Here is a 20,302-nt window from a genome sequence, read left to right as displayed (position 1 = left end):
ATATGCAGAGTTCATAGAATCAAATGTGGCAATGGAGTCCGTAGAAACCTACAAAATCTAAATGTTAGAGCCTGGACTGTGGCGGCGTTAGAATTAACTGTAACGAGCCAATGGCGACTAAAGTGATTTATTTATTTATTTATTTATTTATTTATTTATTTATTTCAACTGGTTTCCCTGGATAAGTCTCACCAAGTGTGTGACACTATATATTCAATGACAAAAAAAAAATAAGATCTAAAATTTATCCGGTGCTGGGTGTAATCAAACATTGAGACAACTTTGCCTGAATAAGCATTCAGACACGCGACACTGACAGACTTCGCCGCGGCGGCGCTAGATGGCACTCTGTACGTGTCCAGAAAGGATCTAAATATGGCGACATTGTGAGCCCGATTTTCCCCTGCCTGTTAGAGCCTGGACTTGCCGCTTACAAAATTCCGCCCCTGCTTTACGGGCGCTGCAAGTATGGCAGTTCAGCCCACATGGGGTGCTATTCTGACCATTGTCAAATTCCGCCATACTGTCGAATTCTGTACCTGTGGCGTTTCGAACCCTTCAGAGAGGCAGTAGCAGCCCTCTTGGACAATAGAGCTGACAAGGTGGCGAACATATGGTGGCGAATTCGACAATGTCCAGAGACAATGCCGTACATTGTGTTGCGACTGGGGGCCTGAAGATGTGGGAATGTACTTTGCTCCTGGAGGTGTAAGGGAACGTGGGACTGAACCCGATATCCAGGACGTTTTACAAACACGTTTATACTTACATAATTATCAGAAAATTCAAAGTAGTACAGAAAAAGTTAATGGAGAAGTTGCAGTAGCCGACCGCTCCCGCCGTCCGTTGCTTTTTTATGCCCTGCGTGATTGTTCAGTCACTTCCACCAATCCGGCGTCAGGAGACCGATGGCATCAGGTCGCACCAATCCGGAGATCTCTTGCTCTTCCCCTCCGCGGAGCTTTGTCGGAAACACGCACATCACTGGGCACAAACAGGAGAAGGGGGATCGTACACTGACTCCGACCGTACACTTCGTCCCCGGCGTGGACGTGCCAATTTGGGCGGCTGAAAGATGATCGACCGTACCCTTGCACTATTTCCCCAAACCTCTCCTCACCGAGGTACTCGATCCTGTGCTGGCCACAAAACATCCGTTTTGATAACCCTTTTGACGAGGCCGTCAGCACGCTTTTCCCATAATCGCGCTAGCCGTGACCGGAGGTTGTCGTGGGGTGAACGGCCGATCACAACAGCCCGTCCACCGCCAGGAAGAGGGCGCGCTCTTCCCTTGGGCACGTGCACAGGGAAAGAGGCGAAGAAGAGGCAGAAGAAGCCTACGCGCTGCGCGGTCTAAGGTCGCTCGAGGTATTTTTCCTCCGTTCGCCAGCAAGAACTGCAGGTTAGATTTTGTCTTTATTCTCCTTGTCTCACTCGTCTGCTTATGCTTGACCTAATGTCTCTATGTGTCGGGTTTCTCTCTTCCTGTTTCTAGTGAGATGCGCACCGGTCTCGCAACTTTGCTGCTTTACCTCTCCTCCGTGAGTAACCAGGCCAGCACTTTCTATAGTGCAATCGACGAGTCACATATGGCAAGCTTAAAGCATCGGGCATGTGTGATTTTTTTTTTTTGACAGCTGTACTTTTTTTTTTGCGTGCGCTACTGAAAAATTGCGATGGCTTTTCTATCAGCAATTTACCCGCATTTCGCAATCTTGGATACCGTTTCACCAAAAGTTTCGCCAAAAAAGTCCGGTTATAAGTGGCGGGCACCTAACGACAGTTATCTCTAGGGTGTCTCGTCACAATAACTTTTCTTTCGTAGGCAGCCCTATTTTTCTGTCTGAAAATGACGCAGCAAACAGCACTAACATCGCCGCCCGTCATCTATCCTATCGTGATTGGTAGATGTACTGGTAAAGGGCTAGCCGTCGCCTACTCGGCTGCATCTTGTCTGAGTTGTCGCTCGCGTTTATTTTTAATTTTCCCTGTAGGAGTACTCGTCACGAAAAAAGCTATGCGCTCATAAATTGAGTGACGGGTGCCGCATCTGCAGAGTACACCGTACCTGTCACCCCGTTTCTCTCCGACGCAGTTACCGGGACCGGGGACTTCTTCCAACCTTTTCGAAGTCCACGAATTCCTGTTCATGAATAAGTCGATCTTGTACCTCTGGAAGCGACGCAGTAACCCGAAGGCCGACAGATTCTGCCTCTGCTATGGCCCGTCGGCGGCCATGAGCCGCCACTTCGGCGCCTTCAACTGCAGCGCCAGCCGCAGGGGAGCGCTGTGCCACGTGCGCGACTCGTTCGCCGGCTGCTTCGGCAATGCCGAGCTAGCGCAGGTATGCGACGCGCACTAACGCGCGTGTACAGGTTCTGCTTACAGAGAACGCAAAGTAACGCTCGAGACCAAGTATGGTAGTAGGTGATCCATACTGCAACGGCGTTTAGCTTGTCTAGCTAGCTGACTCCTGAACGCCGGCCATCGGACTTGGATGAGGGCCGGTATGGGAATAAAGGACAAAGCGTTAGAATATATAGAGAGGATAGCATAATAGGAGGAAGCTTATCACGGAGATATACGAGTTCTGCAAGGTAATTTAATATAACTGCATCATTTGTACGCAAGGCAGCCTACGTGACTTAAGTTTTAGCGTAGTGAAGAGGTATATTATAGGGCGTCTACCAGAAGATATTATGCGGAGCCCTTATTTTCTTGAAAGAGACTGTCATCTGTAGGCCACCGCCGCTTTTGCAAAGGCTTCGTGGCACGCCAACATCAGCAGGAAATAAGACGGTGATATTGTTAGTTGACTAAAATATTCTAATTAACTTATTAATTAGTAGATATGGGGAACATACTGTGAATGCTAAATTGAAGCCCAGGAGTAGTGAAGTCATGTCTGCTTAGCAGAAATTATAAGACTAGCACAACTTTCGAGATATCCGTACTTATTATTTGCTAAAGAATGCGTCGGCGTTCCAGTTAACATTAGAGTGTTTTAGCAGAACGTTTTTGACGGTCCGGTCCGCTCTCGCGTACCCGCTGTTTGAACCGCACCGATGGCACCGGCTGTTGGAATCTCAGCGCTGCCACCAGCTGTGGAACCTCAGTGCTGACACCCGTTGTTGCAACCGGACCGTTGGCGCCCGTTGTTGCAAATGGGTCGCAAGCCCCAAGGGTAGCGTTGGCCTGGCGGCCTGGGGCACACTGGAAGCATCCGAAGGTCCCAGCAAAGCATGAGGCGACTGCTAACAGAACAACTTGTTTATTCTAGCATCGCAAAGAGCGGGCGGTCAGGTCGACCGAAGTAGAGAGACGGGAGAGCACGTTACTCAACAGCAGAAATCGGAGCCTCTCTCCTGGCGTCCGGGGGCAGCTGCTCTTATACTCTCGGAGTTGAGAGCAAGAGGGAAGGTCATGGGACGACACCACGTGACAGCGGCGACGGGCGGACTGATAGACACGTTGGGACAAGGAGGTGACGCATCAGCCGGGCCGGCGCCGGACAGACCTCCTCCCTTCACACTGGGGGAGCTCCTCTCCCCGGCTGCCGCGCTTTGTCAAGCGTGGGCACACACACACACACGCACACACAAATACACGTGGCACTGAACATGCCGGGACGCGCTCGGCGGGGCGCGCTCGCGGCCGCTCCGAACGGGCCAAAATGTCCGCCGCTTGGAACGAAGCTCCGGCGTACGTTGCATCCGCGCTGGCTTTACCGCGCGTCGTAGGCGAAACGTAACACCGCTCACAGTTAGCGGAGCGGCGGACGAAGAATCAGTTTTAGCGGAGCGCCCGGCTGCGTCCGAAAGGCATGTGCTTGACTGACGCGCCACCTTGCCGCAGAAGGTAAAACCGCTATGAACATAATATTCAAGTTGTAAGAATTGCCGCAATAAAATAATATATTTGGAATTGCTCAAGTGTCTGAAGGCATTTCACGCAATACATTGCATTTTCATTTTATATATATATATATATATATATAATCCTTACATTAACAAAGCCGTTACGCTGTGTTGTAGCCAAGACAAGACAAAACGCCGACAGCGCATGCCTGTTATGTTAAATTTTCCCAGATTTAGATATTGAAAGTGCGGAACAATAACAGAAACCTGAAAATGATTGTTTTTTTTTTGCTTTCTTTTTTGGCGCGGCTGCGCGATACCTCCGGGATCGGCCCACGCAAGAGGCCGCGTTTCTACCAGAAAACTCGCCTTCGTGCACAGATTTTGCCGCCAGCGTTTCCCGTTAAACATCATAGCACGGTGAGGTATAAGGTGCAGTTGCCGGGAAGCAAGAAAAGCAATCTGGCTATGGTGTTAGGATGCTGAGCACGAGGTCGCGGGATCGAATCCCAGCCACGGCGACCGCATTTCTATGGGGACGACATGCGAAAACACCCGCCTACTTAGATTTAGGTGCACGTTAAAGAACTCCAGGTAATCGAAATTTCCGGAGTCCTCCGCTAAGCGGACCTCATAATCAGAAAGTGGTTTTGGCGCGTAAAACCCCATAATTTAAGAAAGCAGTTAGGGGTCTTTGAATGCTATCGCGTTCCACTCTTAATGTCGAAGCTTAAGCGTCCTTCAATATTTAAAATCGTGCGGATTGTAACTCACGTGGACTTTACGCATTACGTGAATTCAAGTTCTCTTGAGTCTACTTATTAGATGCAGGGCCTTAGAAATCTCGTATAGGCAATGTTGGATGTCCCGTACACGTGACCACTATCCTAAACGGTGCGCGCGCAGGCGTCTCCACAGCGGCGCAGCGCCTTCGTGATCCCCGCCCGGCTCCCGTCGTTGCCCGCTGCCGGAGCGGCGGCGGCGGCCACCATCCGATGCCGGCTGGTCGACAACACGACGGCGGACGTGCTGGGCGAATTCCCCGGCAACACGAACCTGACTTTCTGCGGGGTGGACGTGTGCCGACGCTGCGTGGGTGGCTTCAGCAACAGGACATTCTGCACGTCGCTCTGGACGAGGGACCCCCGTGAGCGCGCGCTATATACCAAGGCGCTAAAATTTAACGCCCTTTACGGCTTATTTTGCCCCTCAATGATAACCGTCATCAATATTGCGTACACTTCGTTTATTTAACTAAAGGGCTGTAGAATACAATAATTTAACTACATTCGCTCTTTCTCTGTCAGGGATGCTATATGCCACGCTTTACTAGCATGTCATTCGTTACCTGAATGTTCTGGGCGCATAGCTTTGAAGAAAGGAAAAGCATGCAAGGTAGATGACGATTACCGTTGGAGGACAAGACTAGTCCGTAGAGTGGAGTTTTTTTTTTAAGCGAACATCTATACCGAATCTCCCGACGCGTCGTCTTTTGCATAGTTTACAACCTCGCCAATATGGCAAAAGACATCGGCACTGTAAAAAAAATTCTCGCGGAACTCCTCTCACGATGAGTGTCGGCGTTAATGCGATTAGCACTGAAGCAATGTGGCGACACACAGTACCGCCATGCACCACCGCAACGCGTCACGTATGAGGCGTGCATGCAGCCGAGCTCGTCTCTCGCGCTTCCCTCTGGACACGCTGCGCCATCTTGCGGCGCCGCCGGGAAGTCCCCACGTGGCTCGTGCGTGAATTCAGACAAAATTGTGTGAATAAATATTACGCAGGTTTGATTCCTCCCAGTTAAGGGAGATTCCGCGTGGCACCGAAGGTTCCAGTTTGCGTCAAAGAGCTTCATTGAAGAGCGGCACATAACCGGCGGCATATATTCAGTGAACCAGGTTAGCGTCAAAGAGGTTCATTGAAGAGCGGTACATACCCGGTCTGTATATGTACTCAGTCCCCCAAGTGATCTGACGGTTGGTTTCTGAGGGAGAAATATGTCTAAAAAAATTTATGCACGGTACACGCAAAACGGTGCCTTGAGTATATTGTAGGACTCCGCTTTGAAGATATTATGTTACTGGGCTCACTGCTGTTGCTACTGGCCGCGGTGGACCGGTAGCAACACAATCGAACGCTTCTATACAGCGAACGCCTACAGCTAAATGACCCGTATAAAAAAGGATTGATGAGCTCCCGGCCGAATTTCTACCTAATATATATTGCGAACGCCTCTACCACAAAGACCGCTATAACGAATCTGCCTGTACCGTGAAGAAATTTAGGCGTCCGCGATGGCTAATTTGTTACATTACACCACGTAGCGGTGTGCCCTCCGCAGACGTCGCCAAGGAGCCCTGCTGTCCCCAACGGCTGTCGAATACGTCGCAGTTGACAGCGACGGGATGGTGTAATCGTAAATGACGTCTGATGACGTCTTCATAGCGAGCTAGGGCGGAAAGGACGCGAATGGTAGGTAACCGTGATCAATATACTATAATCAAGCCAAGGATTTTGATGGCAAGGAAGGCGATAACGGCATTCGACGATCTGCAGCTTTACTCTGAGTAGTTCCGGCGTTTCGCCTCGGAGCATGCTCTGAGCCTCTATACAAGAAGGTTAGCTGCAGTCGCACGTTCTGTCAATGTGTGCACAAAATCAAATTAGTGACTTATCTGACAGGAGCAGGAGGCAGGCCGTCGCCTGGCGACAACTCCAGACAAACACGTTCCCTAATCCATTCCGTCTCAAACGCATCTTCCCAGATAATCATCAGGACGACACGTGCAAATTGTGCCAGGAAGGACCAGCAACACTCAAACACATGCTGTGGGAGTGCAATGTAGTTATAGGAGGGATGGCAGTTACTCCGGAGACCCTGTCGTCGAGGTGGGCCGCCGCTCTGCGCAGCTCAGACCTCGGAATCCAGACGTGGGCAGTCCAGCAAGCCCGTGAGGCGGCGTTGAGGCAGGGCCTTGACGTTCCTCCATGGGAGACCTGAGCCCGGGTCGCGTTAAACCTTGCCGGACGTACAAGAAAGTTGTATCCATCCATTATCTGACTCAATACCTACTGAATTAATCTTGATTCAATGTTTTCTTTTGCTTAACGTGTTTATCGTCTCCTCAATCGCGAGTAGTACGGTGCGCGACCTTTACAACGAAGTGACCCGTATAACGAACGATTTTGGAAGTCCCGAGCACTTAAGTATAATAAAGGCGTTCGACTGTGTAGCGTTCCGCTGCTGAGCGAACGCGACGGTCGCATTCCAACGGAGGTGAAATGAAAAAAAAATAAAAATAAAAAGACGCTCACGAACCGTGCGTTTCGAGTGCAATTATATATAGTTAAAGAAACACACGTGGTTGGAATTAGTCCATATTCCTGCTCCCCCGCCAAAATGTCTCTCATATCCCGCGGTACCGCTTGTGCCAACACCTCTTTCATTCGCCTCCTTATGTCGCCGCCACACAAGTGTTGAAGTTCGAGCCGGTGGCCCAGTCGGACTTCGCGGTGGGCGTGCGGTGGCGTGGTGCGCGGGCGGCCGACCAGACGTTCACGGCCAAGGTGTGCGCCTCGGAGGGCAACTGCTACATGGAGTGCTTCGAGGAGCAGGTGCACGGGGACAGCGGCCAGTTCCTGGTGCCCACCGACCTGTGGCGGTTTCGCATCGCCATCTACATGCGCCGCCACGACGGCACCACGCTCTACCAGAAGAACTTTCGCAGCAAGAGGCTGGGTGCGTGTGCTCTATTCATCTCGCGACATGTGTCGGCTAGTTAAATGTTATAGGAAACTTTTAAAAAGCGACTGTCGCAGATTGAATGACTCTCGTCCTTGAGCTGTATTATTCCAAGAGGCGGACATTACTAGCACGAGAAATATCACGCAAGAGCTTTTGTAATTCGAGAGGTAACGTGAAACCGGTGTCAGCAGTATGTGTGCGATCAAGATGCGGATGCTAATTAACAGGCAGCGCAGTGAATCGAATAATGTCAGCAAGTAAGAGGGAATTCGATGTGACGACGATTGAACCGACGTGCGGCTAAACAGAGACATAGAAGTCCACGCATTGCAGGTATGCAAAACGCAATGGGAGGAGACGTGCAACGGTATGGAAAATCAGCTAGGAATGGCCAAGACATGGCACCTCCTCCGGCACCTCTTGGATCCTGAGGAGACCAAATCAGCGCACGCTCATAAGATTAACAAGCTAGTACACGACTACGAAGGCACGTCCGCGGACTTTCTAGAAGCCGTGCGAACCAGTTACGTCAAGGCAACTAGCCCCGTCTCGCATCCGGCGTACGCGGGGAAGAGTAACGTGCAGCTAGATAAAGACTTTAGCGTAGCAGAGGTGAGGGCGGTACTGCACAAGCTCAACAGAAAATCGGCGTCGGGCCCGGACGGCGTAACCAATAAAACGCTCCGCAACTTGGACGACGAGTCGATAGAACGGCTGACGGATTACATTAACGTGTGCTGGAATGCCGGCGCGATACCGAGCTCGTGGAAAACGGCGCGCATAATTATGATCCCCAAACCGGGCAAACGGGTACAAATCGACAATCTTCGACCAATATCCCTGACGTCCTGCGTCGGCAAGGTCATGGAACACGCGGTTCTCACTCGCCTTACCAACTACCTCGAGGACCGAGACATGCTGCCGCACACGATGCTGGGGTTCCGTCGTGGCCTTTCTACGCAGGACGTCATGATTCAACTCAAACACCACATCGTAGACAATCCCACGCGATCCACAAAAGCAATACTCGGTCTTGACCTCAAAAAGGCGTTCGACAACGTAAAACACGCTGCGATACTTGAAAGCATACGAGCATTGGGACTGGGCGAGAGAACGTACGACTACGTACGGGACTTCCTTACGGGTCGCCATGCCCGCATAGTGATCGGCGGACTGGAATCGCAAGACATAGACATAGGTTGCACGGGCACACCGCAGGGCTCTGTCATCTCGCCCATGCTCTTTAACGTCGTGCTTCTCGGATTACCCCAGAAACTGGCAGAGATAGAAGGCCTCCACCACAGCTTGTACGCCGATGACATTACGCTCTGGGTTGCTGAGGGAAATGACGGCCACGTAGAGCAAACCTTACAGGCGGCCGTCGACGCGGTGCAGGAATATCTACGTGACACGGGCCTCGAATGCTCCGCGGCCAAATCGGAGCTCCTGCTTTACAGACCCACGCGCAGGGGTCGCAAACCCAGGAGCTCCGATTCCGCAGCCGAGCACGCCGACAGAGAAATTAGAGTAGTCACATCTGACGGCACCATCATCCCGCATGTTCACAAAATTAGGGTACTGGGCTTGCACCTGTCGGCCAACGGCCACAACGGCGAAACCGTACGCAGACTAGAGCGTGCGGTCAATGAAACTATCCGGTTACTGATACGCATCACGAACAGACATAGCGGAATGAAAGAAAGCAATACGATCCGCCTGGTACAAGCGTTCGTAACCAGTCACATAAAGTACGTCGCCTCCTACCTCAAGTGGCAGGTGGCCGAACGAACTAAACTAGACCGCCTCATCCGCAAGGCGTACAAACGTGCCATAGGATTGCCGATCAATACCAGCACGGATAAATTTCTCGAACTGGGTTTACACAATACCCTAGACGAGATAATAGAAGCGCACAACATCGCGCAGTACGAGCGTTTGTCAAAAAGCAGAACCGGACGACACATTCTCGAGACGCTGGGCATCAGCTACTACACACAGCAGGGCGAAAAGGTTGCGATACCCATACCGATTCGCGAGCGCATCGCCGTTTCGCCGTTGCCCAAGAACATGCACCCGACGCATCACGCCGGCCGGCGCAACAGGCGCGCGCGAGATTTACAAAAGAAATACGGCAGCAACAAAGAAACTGTCTACGTAGATGCGGCCCGTTACGAGCGGCAGCGTGGTTTCGCGGTTGCAGTCACGGACCATAGCGGAACTTGCGTCGCGAGCGCGACGATACGCACGGAAGAGACGGAGGCGGCTGAGGAAGCAGCGATAGCCCTCGCGGTGGCCACCACGGATGCCGAGGTGATAATCAGCGACTCGCAGGCAGCGATACGCAACTATGCTAGCGGCCGGATCTCCCGGGAAGCGGCCCACATTCTCCAAATTCAACAGGGCAATATTTGCCGCAAAAACGACCGTTTCCTCGTATGGACCCCCGCCCACACGGACCCTCCGCTCTCGGGAAACGAGACGGCCCACGCCACGGCTCGAGGACTTACATGCCGAGCCGCGGCGCCCGCCGGCAATCCCGACGTCTCGCCCACCGCGAGAGCGATGCAGGAGTGGACGTGGGGGGATCGCATGACCACTTTCAGAGACATCACGCAACACTACAGATTGAACAGATGTAAATACCCACCACCGCACGCCAACCTAAACAAGAAACAGGCGGTTGCCTGGAGGCAATTGCAGACACACACATATCCTAACCCGGTGATCCTTCACCTCTGCTACCCCGACATATATCCGTCCGACGCCTGTAAAGCGTGCGGAGCCAGAGCGACGCTGCAGCACATGCTGTGGGCATGCGCCGGTAGCCAGCAGCAGGAGTCTCCGACGAACGGGATAGAAATGGCAGTCTCGGACCGAGGGGCGCGTTGGGAGGCGGCGCTGCTCAGCCACGACCTCGCCGATCAACTGTGGGCCGTCCGGCACGCCGAGGAAGCCGCCCGGGTCCAAGGACTCGAGGCCGTCACCTAGGCTGGGGTGCTTATGGCCCCACCCCACCCAAATCGCCGGGCATTTTCAATAAAGTTTTTCATCATCATCATCATCATCATCATTTATTTTGCCACCAGCAACTCGGGCGGACACACACGCACGCATGTACGCATGTACGCACGTACACACGTACACTATGGAGGACACTGCAGAGATGGTCGCATGTAGCAGATGGAAGAAAGGTTTGCGTCGTTATCGCGGAGAAATGATTCCGCAGTGCATTGTCAGCCTCGGTAAAACATGGGAAGCACATGCAGTGAAAACTAACAGACGCGTTTTCGTCTTATCATGATGATTATGATGATAATGATGCTAATAATGGACGTTAATCATTCATGGCACGTATAACCACATCACGGTACATGGGCCAGAAATCGGGTGGTTGCAGAAAGCGCACACATAATAATTACATGCACGTGTGAAAGGAAGAGCTAGCAAAATTTACTAAAACCAGCGAGAAAAGAGGAGCGCATGTGAAATTCAGTAGTTATACTATAAATGAATGGATAATTAAAGTTAGCGTCAATTGTCCGCTTGACAAATTTACATGGCGTTTATTTTTCAGAAATAGCAGAAACGTACGGCAGCGTGCCTTGAACTTAAATTTATGCTGTTTGCCCGTAACCACTGTCGTGTAGCGTTTCCTTGGCTTCTCGCGTCACATTTTCCCTGTCGCCCTTACTCCCCCCCCCCCTTTTGTATGAGAACTGCGAGCTGGTATTCACTCGTTTCGCGAGTCGGTTCTACCCCATTCTCTGCCTCCTCTCCCCCTCCTCTCTACCATTCTACCTAGTTTCCCTCCGGACTCGCACGTTAGTAGAAACGTAAGCGCTAGAATTTCTGCAATGCTTTTGCGGGGGTCACAGATAATTACAGCTGTCAAGAGGCTAATGTGACGACGCCCAAGGAGCTCCAGAGGGCATTGTGCACATTCGACGCGGTGCAAAGGTCCATACAATTTTCTCGCGTCGTCTTTCCTCTCTGCCACGCTCCTTCAATGTAAATACACGCTCTGAACCACCCCCCAACGCGATCCGGACAGCAGCAGCAGCAGCAGTGGGAAAGTCGAAGGAAGTGGCAAAGAAAGCTTCGCTTTTAAAAAAAATTTGCGAGAGCAAGTGTCAGCCAATCGTTATGTAGGGTCATGTTAATAACGAATGCGGCCAGCCAATGGCAAATAAATATACATACGAACAACTTTGTGGATTCGGTCCGTGATCTTTGTGGAATGTTGTAACCATAGAGTTTCTCTATGGTTGCGACTATATATATAGCGCGCGAACCGCGACGTAAGGCTACGCGTTTGTGCACGCGCACATGCACGTGTGCCACAGCCGGAAGCCAATAAGTAAGCCTTATTTATGTTAGAATTCGGTCTGTGTCCGTCGTCACTGGACAAAAATCGCAGCGCCCGACCGGCCCTGTTTCTCGACGGGCGTGGTGAAAAGCTGGTCGGAGATCTGGCTCTACTGGTGGCCCCAGGACGACACGAGTGACGGCTACGTGGTCAGCTGGTGCGGCTCCGGCGAAGGCAGCCACCACGCGACCGCCGCAGTTGCCGGCGCTGCCGCGCCGCCGCACGAGAACTGTTCGACGGACGTGAGTGGCTCCTCGGTTGCTCTTCGGCACCTGCAGGCGTTCACCAAGTACGTGTTCAGCATGCGCGCCTACCGCTGGCTGGATGGCAACAAGACCGAGAGGCTCTTCAGCCGGCCCCTCAAGTCGCAGCCCATCGTGCTCATAAACCCAAGTAAGAGGACGCATATTTGCGCGCGTATATTGTAAGAGTTGGGGTCGGGCATGAAATAAGTGGTAGCTGGCTCATGCCGTCGTCCGACTCATCCACACTAAGGACGTTGTTGAAGGGAGGGACTTATTCTCACCGAGAACCAGAAATGTGGGATTTATTTACAAAATCTACATGAAGGGTGGAGAACGTTACATTTCATCAGTATAACATGACTGAAAAAGAAGGCACCGCAAAACACCCCTTTCCAGGAGTTCTCTTGCTCCAAGTAGACCGTGAAGGCGACAGCGAATCAACTAACAATATTCGGTCCGCCGAACGTGACTAGCCTTGCCGGCGTCGCTGGGCTGTCCGAGGAGGCGCATTGTTGGCTTTAAAAAGCGAGTCGTCGCAGCGGGCCGGGAAAGGTTCGAAGGTCGATCGAAACAACTGCAGTGGGCTGTGAAAGGTTTACAGTTCAGTACCCCTGCAGGCCGATCGTAACAACATATAGCCGCATCACTTTCGTGCGTGCTTCAGATGTCGCTATGCGGTCGACTCCCGTTAATTCTACTTCGGTCAATTCGGCTTTTTGCTTAATTTGAACGCACTGGAAGTCCTGGTGAGAAACCATACATTGGTTATGGAAGAAAAACTCGCTAAAGTTCAAACCCTAAAACATGCCATTTCGGTTGTTACGACCCCCACCTGCGCCCCACCTTCATGCCCTACTATAACCTTGAAAACAAAATGAATTCAGTAGACGGCGCCATTGCTTCCCCAGGCGTGAAGCTGTTTTATTTTTATCTTTTAGTGGCTGACGGTCCTTCCGCCCATGAAGTCATCCGTTCTCTCTTGTTTCGTGTCATGAATTGCGGCCCCATATTCAGTAGTCTGCTTAGTCCTTCAGCATGATGTCGCCTGGCAATTACACAGCGCTGTCCCATAGAGGTCAACAAATAAAGTCCTCGGGATAGTACTTTCTTGATCTTGAAAAAAATTGAATTTGTTCCATTTGCCGCTGGTTGTTAATTCGATCTTTTGGATAATTCCACCAAGCCTTGCGGTCCAGCAAGGGCCGAATTACCGGTAGTCGACTGTACAGCTTTGAATGTGGATACCTTTCCGCGAACGAATCAGCATAGCTAGAAAATTTGGCTAAAGTTCCAGAACATGCACTGAGAACAAGGTCAGTAGGGTCGCAAGATCACGTACAGAGACTCACGTGGAAATTCGGCTCGTCAAAGTCGCACCGTCATCATAAATTGAAACACAAGCAGGAATCAAATAACTGATAATAACGCCTTTTACGCGCAATTATACAGGTGAGCACAACGCGTAATCCCTCTGCAGCCAGTTTATAAGCATGGAGATACTGAACGTACGTTCTGGACTGTATTAATTTCCATTGTTACAAATGCAGATGGAGCTGGAAATGGAACTAATAAATTAACTTCTGGGGTTTTACATGCCAAAACCACGATCTTATTATGAGACACGCCATTGTAGGAGACTCCGGCTTAATTTTGACCACCTGGGGTTCTTTAACGTGCCACCCAATGCACGGGTGTTGTTGCATTTCGCCGGCATCGAAATGCGGCCTCCGCGGCCGGGATTCGATCCCGCAACCTCGGGCTCAGCAGCGCAACACCAAAGCCACTACGCCACCACGGCGGGTGGAAACAGAACTATGCATTGAAGATTTGCAAGTATATGGCACTGAAATTTGTATTAGCGCGTGGTATCAAATCTGCATAGTTTGAGTCACCTAATTTCGGTCATGGGGTTCCTTGCTTTTTTGGAAGGCCCTATTGGATTGTCAGCCATACGCTAATTCCTCTGGCGATGCAACCTAAATCGCTGCGCTTAACTCTTTGGCGTCTATGTAGCCGTTGCCTCTGACGGAGGCATGCAGGGTTGTCACGCATGTCACTAAAGCATCATGAGAAGCTCACGAACGTAGTAAGCGTTAAGCATTTGCAAAATATTTATAAAACCACTTTGACACGTTCGAGCGTTCATGCATCCGAGCGTTGAAAGAAATAGAACGAAGGTAGACAAGTCCCCCAGGGTGGAACTTAGAGTGCAATACGAGCAATAGTAATCTACCTTGCGTATACCTTTCTGTCTTTAACGCTGCGCGCCAGGTACTTTTCATTCTTGACATTTCATTCTTGACAGAAAAGTAGCGAGCACAGAGTTTACAAGAAAGAAAACGCAAGCAAGAAAGATGGCGATTATCGTTGGGGGACAAAGGCACGCCCCAAAAGGGTTTAAACTGTATTTAGAGTGTGCATAGCAACATGTTGACACCCGTAAGTGTGTTAAATGGGTGTCTTAAGTATACACCCACTGTTGCGTTCTTCAAACTCCGTTCATGCGAGGTGTTTATGCACACTCCAGAGAAAGGGTTTTCTTACACATACAAGAACATTCGTCACCCTTGAAACCTTGTTTGTGCAGCTAAAAGGGCGTTTTAAGGACAGGTTTCAACCGTACAAGCAGTATCTTCTACAACGCGTGGAGCGCTGACATACCTTCATCGACTGACGCTAGATTTTTTAATGAAATGAAACAGCTTGAAGACAGAAATACTATTCTTTTAGGAGTAACTATAGCTCGTGCGATACATAATTATCTATTCAAGAATATTTTTGCTCTCGTGCCAATACATTTTTTTGGTTAGAGGGTTGGAACAAAGCCTCTCCTTCCTGCGCTGTGTGGTTTATTCAAGGAGCGTTTCTTTTTATCTTAAACCTCCTTGGCATTGGCTTCATTAAACCACGCATCGTTCCAAGAATTTTGAAGGGCACTGTATTATGTTAATGCTTCGTAGAGGGCACATTGTTAACTAACAATAAGCACTGCATAACTCTGTTTACCGGCTATATATATGTAGTACACTGTAATATAATTTACACCCTTAGAAATGAAAAAGGGTGTAAATGTGTCTATAACTCACCCTTAGGATTTCGGTTATGTAAATCACATCGTAAGGGTGTGAGTTATAGACACATTTACACCCCTTTTCACTTTTAAGGGTGTAAATTATTTTGCAGTGTAGTTCACACAAGTGCAGGCGCACGTATAACGACGCATGTGTGTCTTCGAAGTGGTGTGATGTAATGTTAACTCATTTCTCTCAAAATTACCGCCAAGTTACCACTCAAATTTTTTTAAAACACACTCTCCTAGGCGTGTTTGTCTCATAATTATGCTCGCCTAACGACAAATAAAATTTACACCCTCCAGGGTGCTTACACTGTGCGTTGTGCACAGTGGGTTGTGCATAAGCTATAACTGCAAGCGCTTTCAGTGCAATCTAAACTCCGGTGCTTAATGCGGTTACGGCGAAGGGTCATTCTTCCTTCGTGTCATGCAGGCTTCATACCAGTCTTCGTCTTCGTGGCCATACCAGCGGTGTCCGCGATCGTGTCCATCGTTCTCATTCTCGCCAACACGGTGCTGCGCAGGGTGAGTGCACGTCGACGCTCAGAGTTGGGCAAGGTCTCTTTCGTTCGCCGTATTACCACCAGAGAACTGAGGTCGTCAGCTATAGTTCAGCTTGTGCGGGCCCAATCAATCAGTTGTAACAGTTGATGGTGCTTTTGTTTTGCCATGGACACCTCTCAACATTCCTCCCTCTACAAGCATCCTAGATAGTTTTCTTCATCGTGACTCGGAAAATTAACATCCACAGGAGACGAGGTTGAGCTCCTGTTATATGACACTGCTGCTGCTAAATCGCGAACTCAAACGAGATTCGCGTCGCTTAGACACGATCCAACGTTGCGTTGGATCTGCCCGTTTTCTTGTATTTTGTGTTCATGCGACGAAATGCAAAAAAAAAATGACTCGTTTTTTTTTTCTTCCCCCAAATCATTTCCGCGGAAGCTCGAATGGAGAGGGGACGAAGGTTCATGAAAAGGAAGATTGTCGTCCGCTCGAGTTTCTGTGCAGTTACATTACTGCATAATAGGTTCGTGCTGTATTCCGGGTGACTGTAAATTCGTTCTCGCATTTTTCTCCTCCTCTTTAACGCCGTGTGTACTAAATCAAACACATCTACATGACTCGATCGGTTCGCAGGAGCTGCCGTCGCCCCGCTTGAACAGGGCACCTGAGCAGCCGCAGCCGCGGAGGAACCCCACGTACCACAGGCCACCGCAGCTGCCGCCCATCGTGCTGAGAAGGCATTCCCGCGGGGATTTCGAGTGACGCCTCGGCGGTTATATCCGCCTCAACCAGTTGTAATAAAAGAAAGTAAAGGAAACGCCAACACAGATTTTCCTCCTAGCGTCGTCATCGAGGCTGACTGGTGAGTGATAGGAACCACGCATTGGTGAATGATATGAAGGGAGGCAACCATGGAGGGACGAGTGTTGATGGCTGCTCCGCCCACAGATGCGGTAAGATGGCGGTAAGGCTGTGCTCCTGTGATACCTAAAGCCCATCCATACACGGCGGTGGTGCGTGGATTTGTATCGAGGCTGGCGGACGTCCCTCTGTCGTATGCATAGCTTTCGAAAATGGGTCATACGAAGTGTGGCGCGATTGCCTCGCTAATCGGTAGATCGCGAGAGGCAGTGCGTGGGTGACGCGTCGGCGCAATTCACAGCAGCCGCCGCAGACAGAGCTCCGCTCATGCAGCGCTTTGTTTCCATATGTGTAACGGTGGCGTCATCGGTGAACAGACGACGGGTGCTACTTTGGCACTATCTCGTAACCGTCGCCGCCGCAGAGCCCGCCTTGCGCGGCTGGACACTTCTCACGCTTTCGCCTCCGCTTTCCTCCTCGTGGTTCCGCTGCACCCTCCTCCGTCGCTTTCATGCTCGCCCTCTTTTCGCTCTCACCATCTTTCATATCCCGCTGCGCTCCGCGTTCGCTCTTTCATCCTGCGTTGTGCTCGTCCACTCGGTTAGGCCGAGGGATGCTGACGTTCGCGTAATAGAGCTGCGCTCTAAAAAGAATTTTGCGACCTTGCAAAATCGTACATACTTGGCGAAGCTCTTCGAGCCACCCTTCTTCCTGTGCCTAAACCGCCGCTCTGGAGTGATATCGCGGAGGCGCACACGTGGAGTTACTGTATATGATCCCCTTCTACATACATGACTGTATAGACAAGGACGCTGTCACTGCAGTACTTTTCTCAATACCAAAGTCAGTCTTGTCGCCACGGTTCTGTTAGCTATGTAGGAATATATTGAATGATTGTTTTATTTATGCGTGAGATGGCTCTCTGGCCTAATACGAGGAATGGGAAAGGGGAGAAGTGTGTCGGGAGTAGAAGGAGCAATTCTAAGAGCAGGATCTATATACAACCGGTGTAGTAGCCCGAATTCCCTGGCAAAAGCCAGGAGGGACAATACACGGCTGCCGGTCGGATCCACCCCTCAGTATCTCTTCCTGGCGGAGGTGCATCGAGGTATTCTGGCGGCGACGACCTCTGTCCAGAAAGCTTTGCAGTAAACGCTCATACTGACTTTTCATAACGCCGAAAGAAGCTTTTAGCACACACTTAAACTCGAACAGGTTCTGAACATTGTGACTTGCAACGTTTCACCCTGAAATACCGTGTAGACGCGTCTAAGAGCCACACGTACTTTCATAATTTTAACGAGGTGCGGCCCTTACACGGGACCGAACTTCTAGGTCAAAATAATGCCAGCCCAGCCGGCGACTTGCGCACATCTCGTATCCACCGTATCAGAGGTCAACGCGCAGCTCTCGCCATCGAGTAGCGTCTCGCGGAAGTACGCAGCGTGCGAAATTTTGACAATGCGCGCGCGCGGCATCGGCGCACCAAACGCGATTGCTTCTCCGTGCGATTTTTTCCCCAAAAATTTTGCACTGCCAAGTTTGGGTTGCGGCCCTTCCACGGGCGCAGCCCTTACACGAGTCTATACAGTATCTGCTTGTTCACTTACACCGACAACTCTTCAGCTACTTCGCTAACCGAAAGGGCGCTTTCGCAACTTCAACAGCGCTTTGCCAATCTAAGGAAATTCCGCTCATTGCTACACCACATTGAGATCTCACCAGTCATGTGACGCTCTGAGGCACCCTTTAATATAGCATTCAATTGGGAAAATGTGGCTTCATAATTCGGCCTACGGCCATTAAATTTAGCCATAAAATTCCCGAAGGTGCTGGCATGGGTTGACACCAAGGACAGCAAAAAACATTTTATTCACCCGATATTTCGAGATAGCAGAGATTATATATTTATCTATATTCCCCGATGAAGGCCGAACCCCGGCCGAAACGTCAGAAAAATAAAATGTTTTCGATTCGTGTGTCCTATCATTAAAACACACGCGCGCACACATAGCCGATCCTTTTTTCTCTCCTTGGTGTCAACCCATGTGTTTTTCACTTCTTATTTCGAAAAGTGTTTACGCCGCACACCGGGCATCTCGAAATCTCCACTTCGAAAAAAAATTGGAGGACGCTTAAGCTTCGCCTTCAAGAGTGGAACGCGACAGCGTTTCCGTCGACCCGCATGGTGGGGAGGGGGGAAGACAATGGGCTACGGCGCAGCGACTACGCGCCCCGCATCGGACGCGGTGAGCGTTGAGCAACGCAGCGTTCGGCGCGGCAACGAAATGTGCGCCTGAGCAAGGAATGCACGCCTGAGCCTTAGAAACAGCTCGTTTCTAAGGCAACACCGCGTTCACTAGAGGCGCTTTTGTACCGCTTTGAAGCATCGAAATCGTGGCTGAAAATAAAGAAAAAAAAAGAAATCGTGGCTGAGTGGTAGAGTCTCCGTCTCACACTCCGGAGACCCTGATTCGATTCCCACCCAGCCCATCTTGCAAGTTGTTTTTTATTCATGAAGTGCCTGCTGGGATTTATCGCTCACGGCCAACACCGCCGACGCCGACAACACCGGCTTTTCTGCGACACGAGCTCCTTAACGCTGTCGCGTTAATATCAGAAGGAGGGCAACGAAACAGCGTCGGCAGCGTCTCATGTATACCCGCTTCCACCAAGCGGCAGCGCGCTAGCCGACCCAGACGCCGCACGCTGGTCCGCGCCTCCCCTACACTTTCCCCATGCTTTCTATCACCGCTCACGCTTGCTTGCTCGGCTGCTCGCTGCCATAGAGTTTCAAACAGCAATTATTGTAGGAAACTATGCTCGCTGCCATTCGCTGCGGCCGTTCTGGCCTCACTCATCAACGGGAGGACAGCCTGTTTCCCCCCCTCTCATTTAGGACGCTGTCGGTGACGTGTAAACGTGATCGCAGTGTAATAATCGTGACCTTGAACAAGACGACCGGAACTTTTGAGTAGGCGTGATCAGCCTCCGTCGCAATGCGCCCAAGGGAAGCCAGCATGCGAGCGCACAGCGCCTCAGCGAGATTTAAGGACACTCGCTCCATTCTCGCACGACGGTGAGGCGAAAGTGCCGCGTCACTCTTGAGCGCCTGCTAAAGTGACAACTGCGCTGATCCGCAGTACAGTCATAGAGGTTTTTGATTTTCGAAGTGAAACTGTCCAGAATTCCATACGATGCAGAAAGTACCGGCGTGAACTTGCCTCGCGACTGGCCGCTCGAGGCACTTTGCCTGTATTCGCAGGCTTCTTTCACGCTCGGAAAAACACTTTTGTGTAGTACGTATTGAGGAATTAACAGAAATCTGTATCGGGAGTTCTTCATGTTACTCTACAATTTTCTCATTGACGCGCTTCATCTAAATATAATATTTGATAAGTTTATTAAATTATTAAGACTAATTATGTAGTTAGGCAGAATGCAAAAAAAAAGAAAGATATTCTGAATATCTCCAAGTGGTGGCAAACAACATTACCTTGGTTCTGTACAGCTACGTGGCATTTTCATATTTTAAAACCCTGGTGCATGACAGTTAATTGGGACATCCTGTGTAAAGGAACCAGCCTAACAACTAAATTCATTTAGCTATGGTGTTCGGCTGCTGAGCACGAGGTCGCGGGA

At 50.6% G+C, this 20,302-nt stretch overlaps 1 protein-coding gene across 1 annotated transcript; it reads left to right on the top strand.

The window, feature by feature from the left end:
• Positions 1 to 1,284: 1,284 nt before the first annotated feature.
• Positions 1,285 to 16,616, top strand: LOC135896719 (uncharacterized). Its single transcript, XM_065425242.1, has 8 exons — positions 1,285 to 1,402; positions 1,496 to 1,541; positions 2,096 to 2,344; positions 4,764 to 5,004; positions 7,339 to 7,602; positions 12,026 to 12,367; positions 15,726 to 15,817; positions 16,433 to 16,616. Exons 2-8 carry the CDS (start codon positions 1,500 to 1,502, stop codon positions 16,559 to 16,561), a joined length of 1,359 nt encoding a protein of 452 aa, XP_065281314.1. The 5' UTR covers positions 1,285 to 1,402; positions 1,496 to 1,499; the 3' UTR covers positions 16,562 to 16,616.
• The last annotated feature ends 3,686 nt before the right edge of the window (positions 16,617 to 20,302 follow it).

The sequence above is a fragment of the Dermacentor albipictus genome, chromosome 1, assembly GCF_038994185.2.
Source record: "Dermacentor albipictus isolate Rhodes 1998 colony chromosome 1, USDA_Dalb.pri_finalv2, whole genome shotgun sequence".
NCBI classification, from domain to species: domain Eukaryota; kingdom Metazoa; phylum Arthropoda; class Arachnida; order Ixodida; family Ixodidae; genus Dermacentor; species Dermacentor albipictus.
This window is presented reverse-complemented; position numbering and strand designations above follow the sequence as displayed.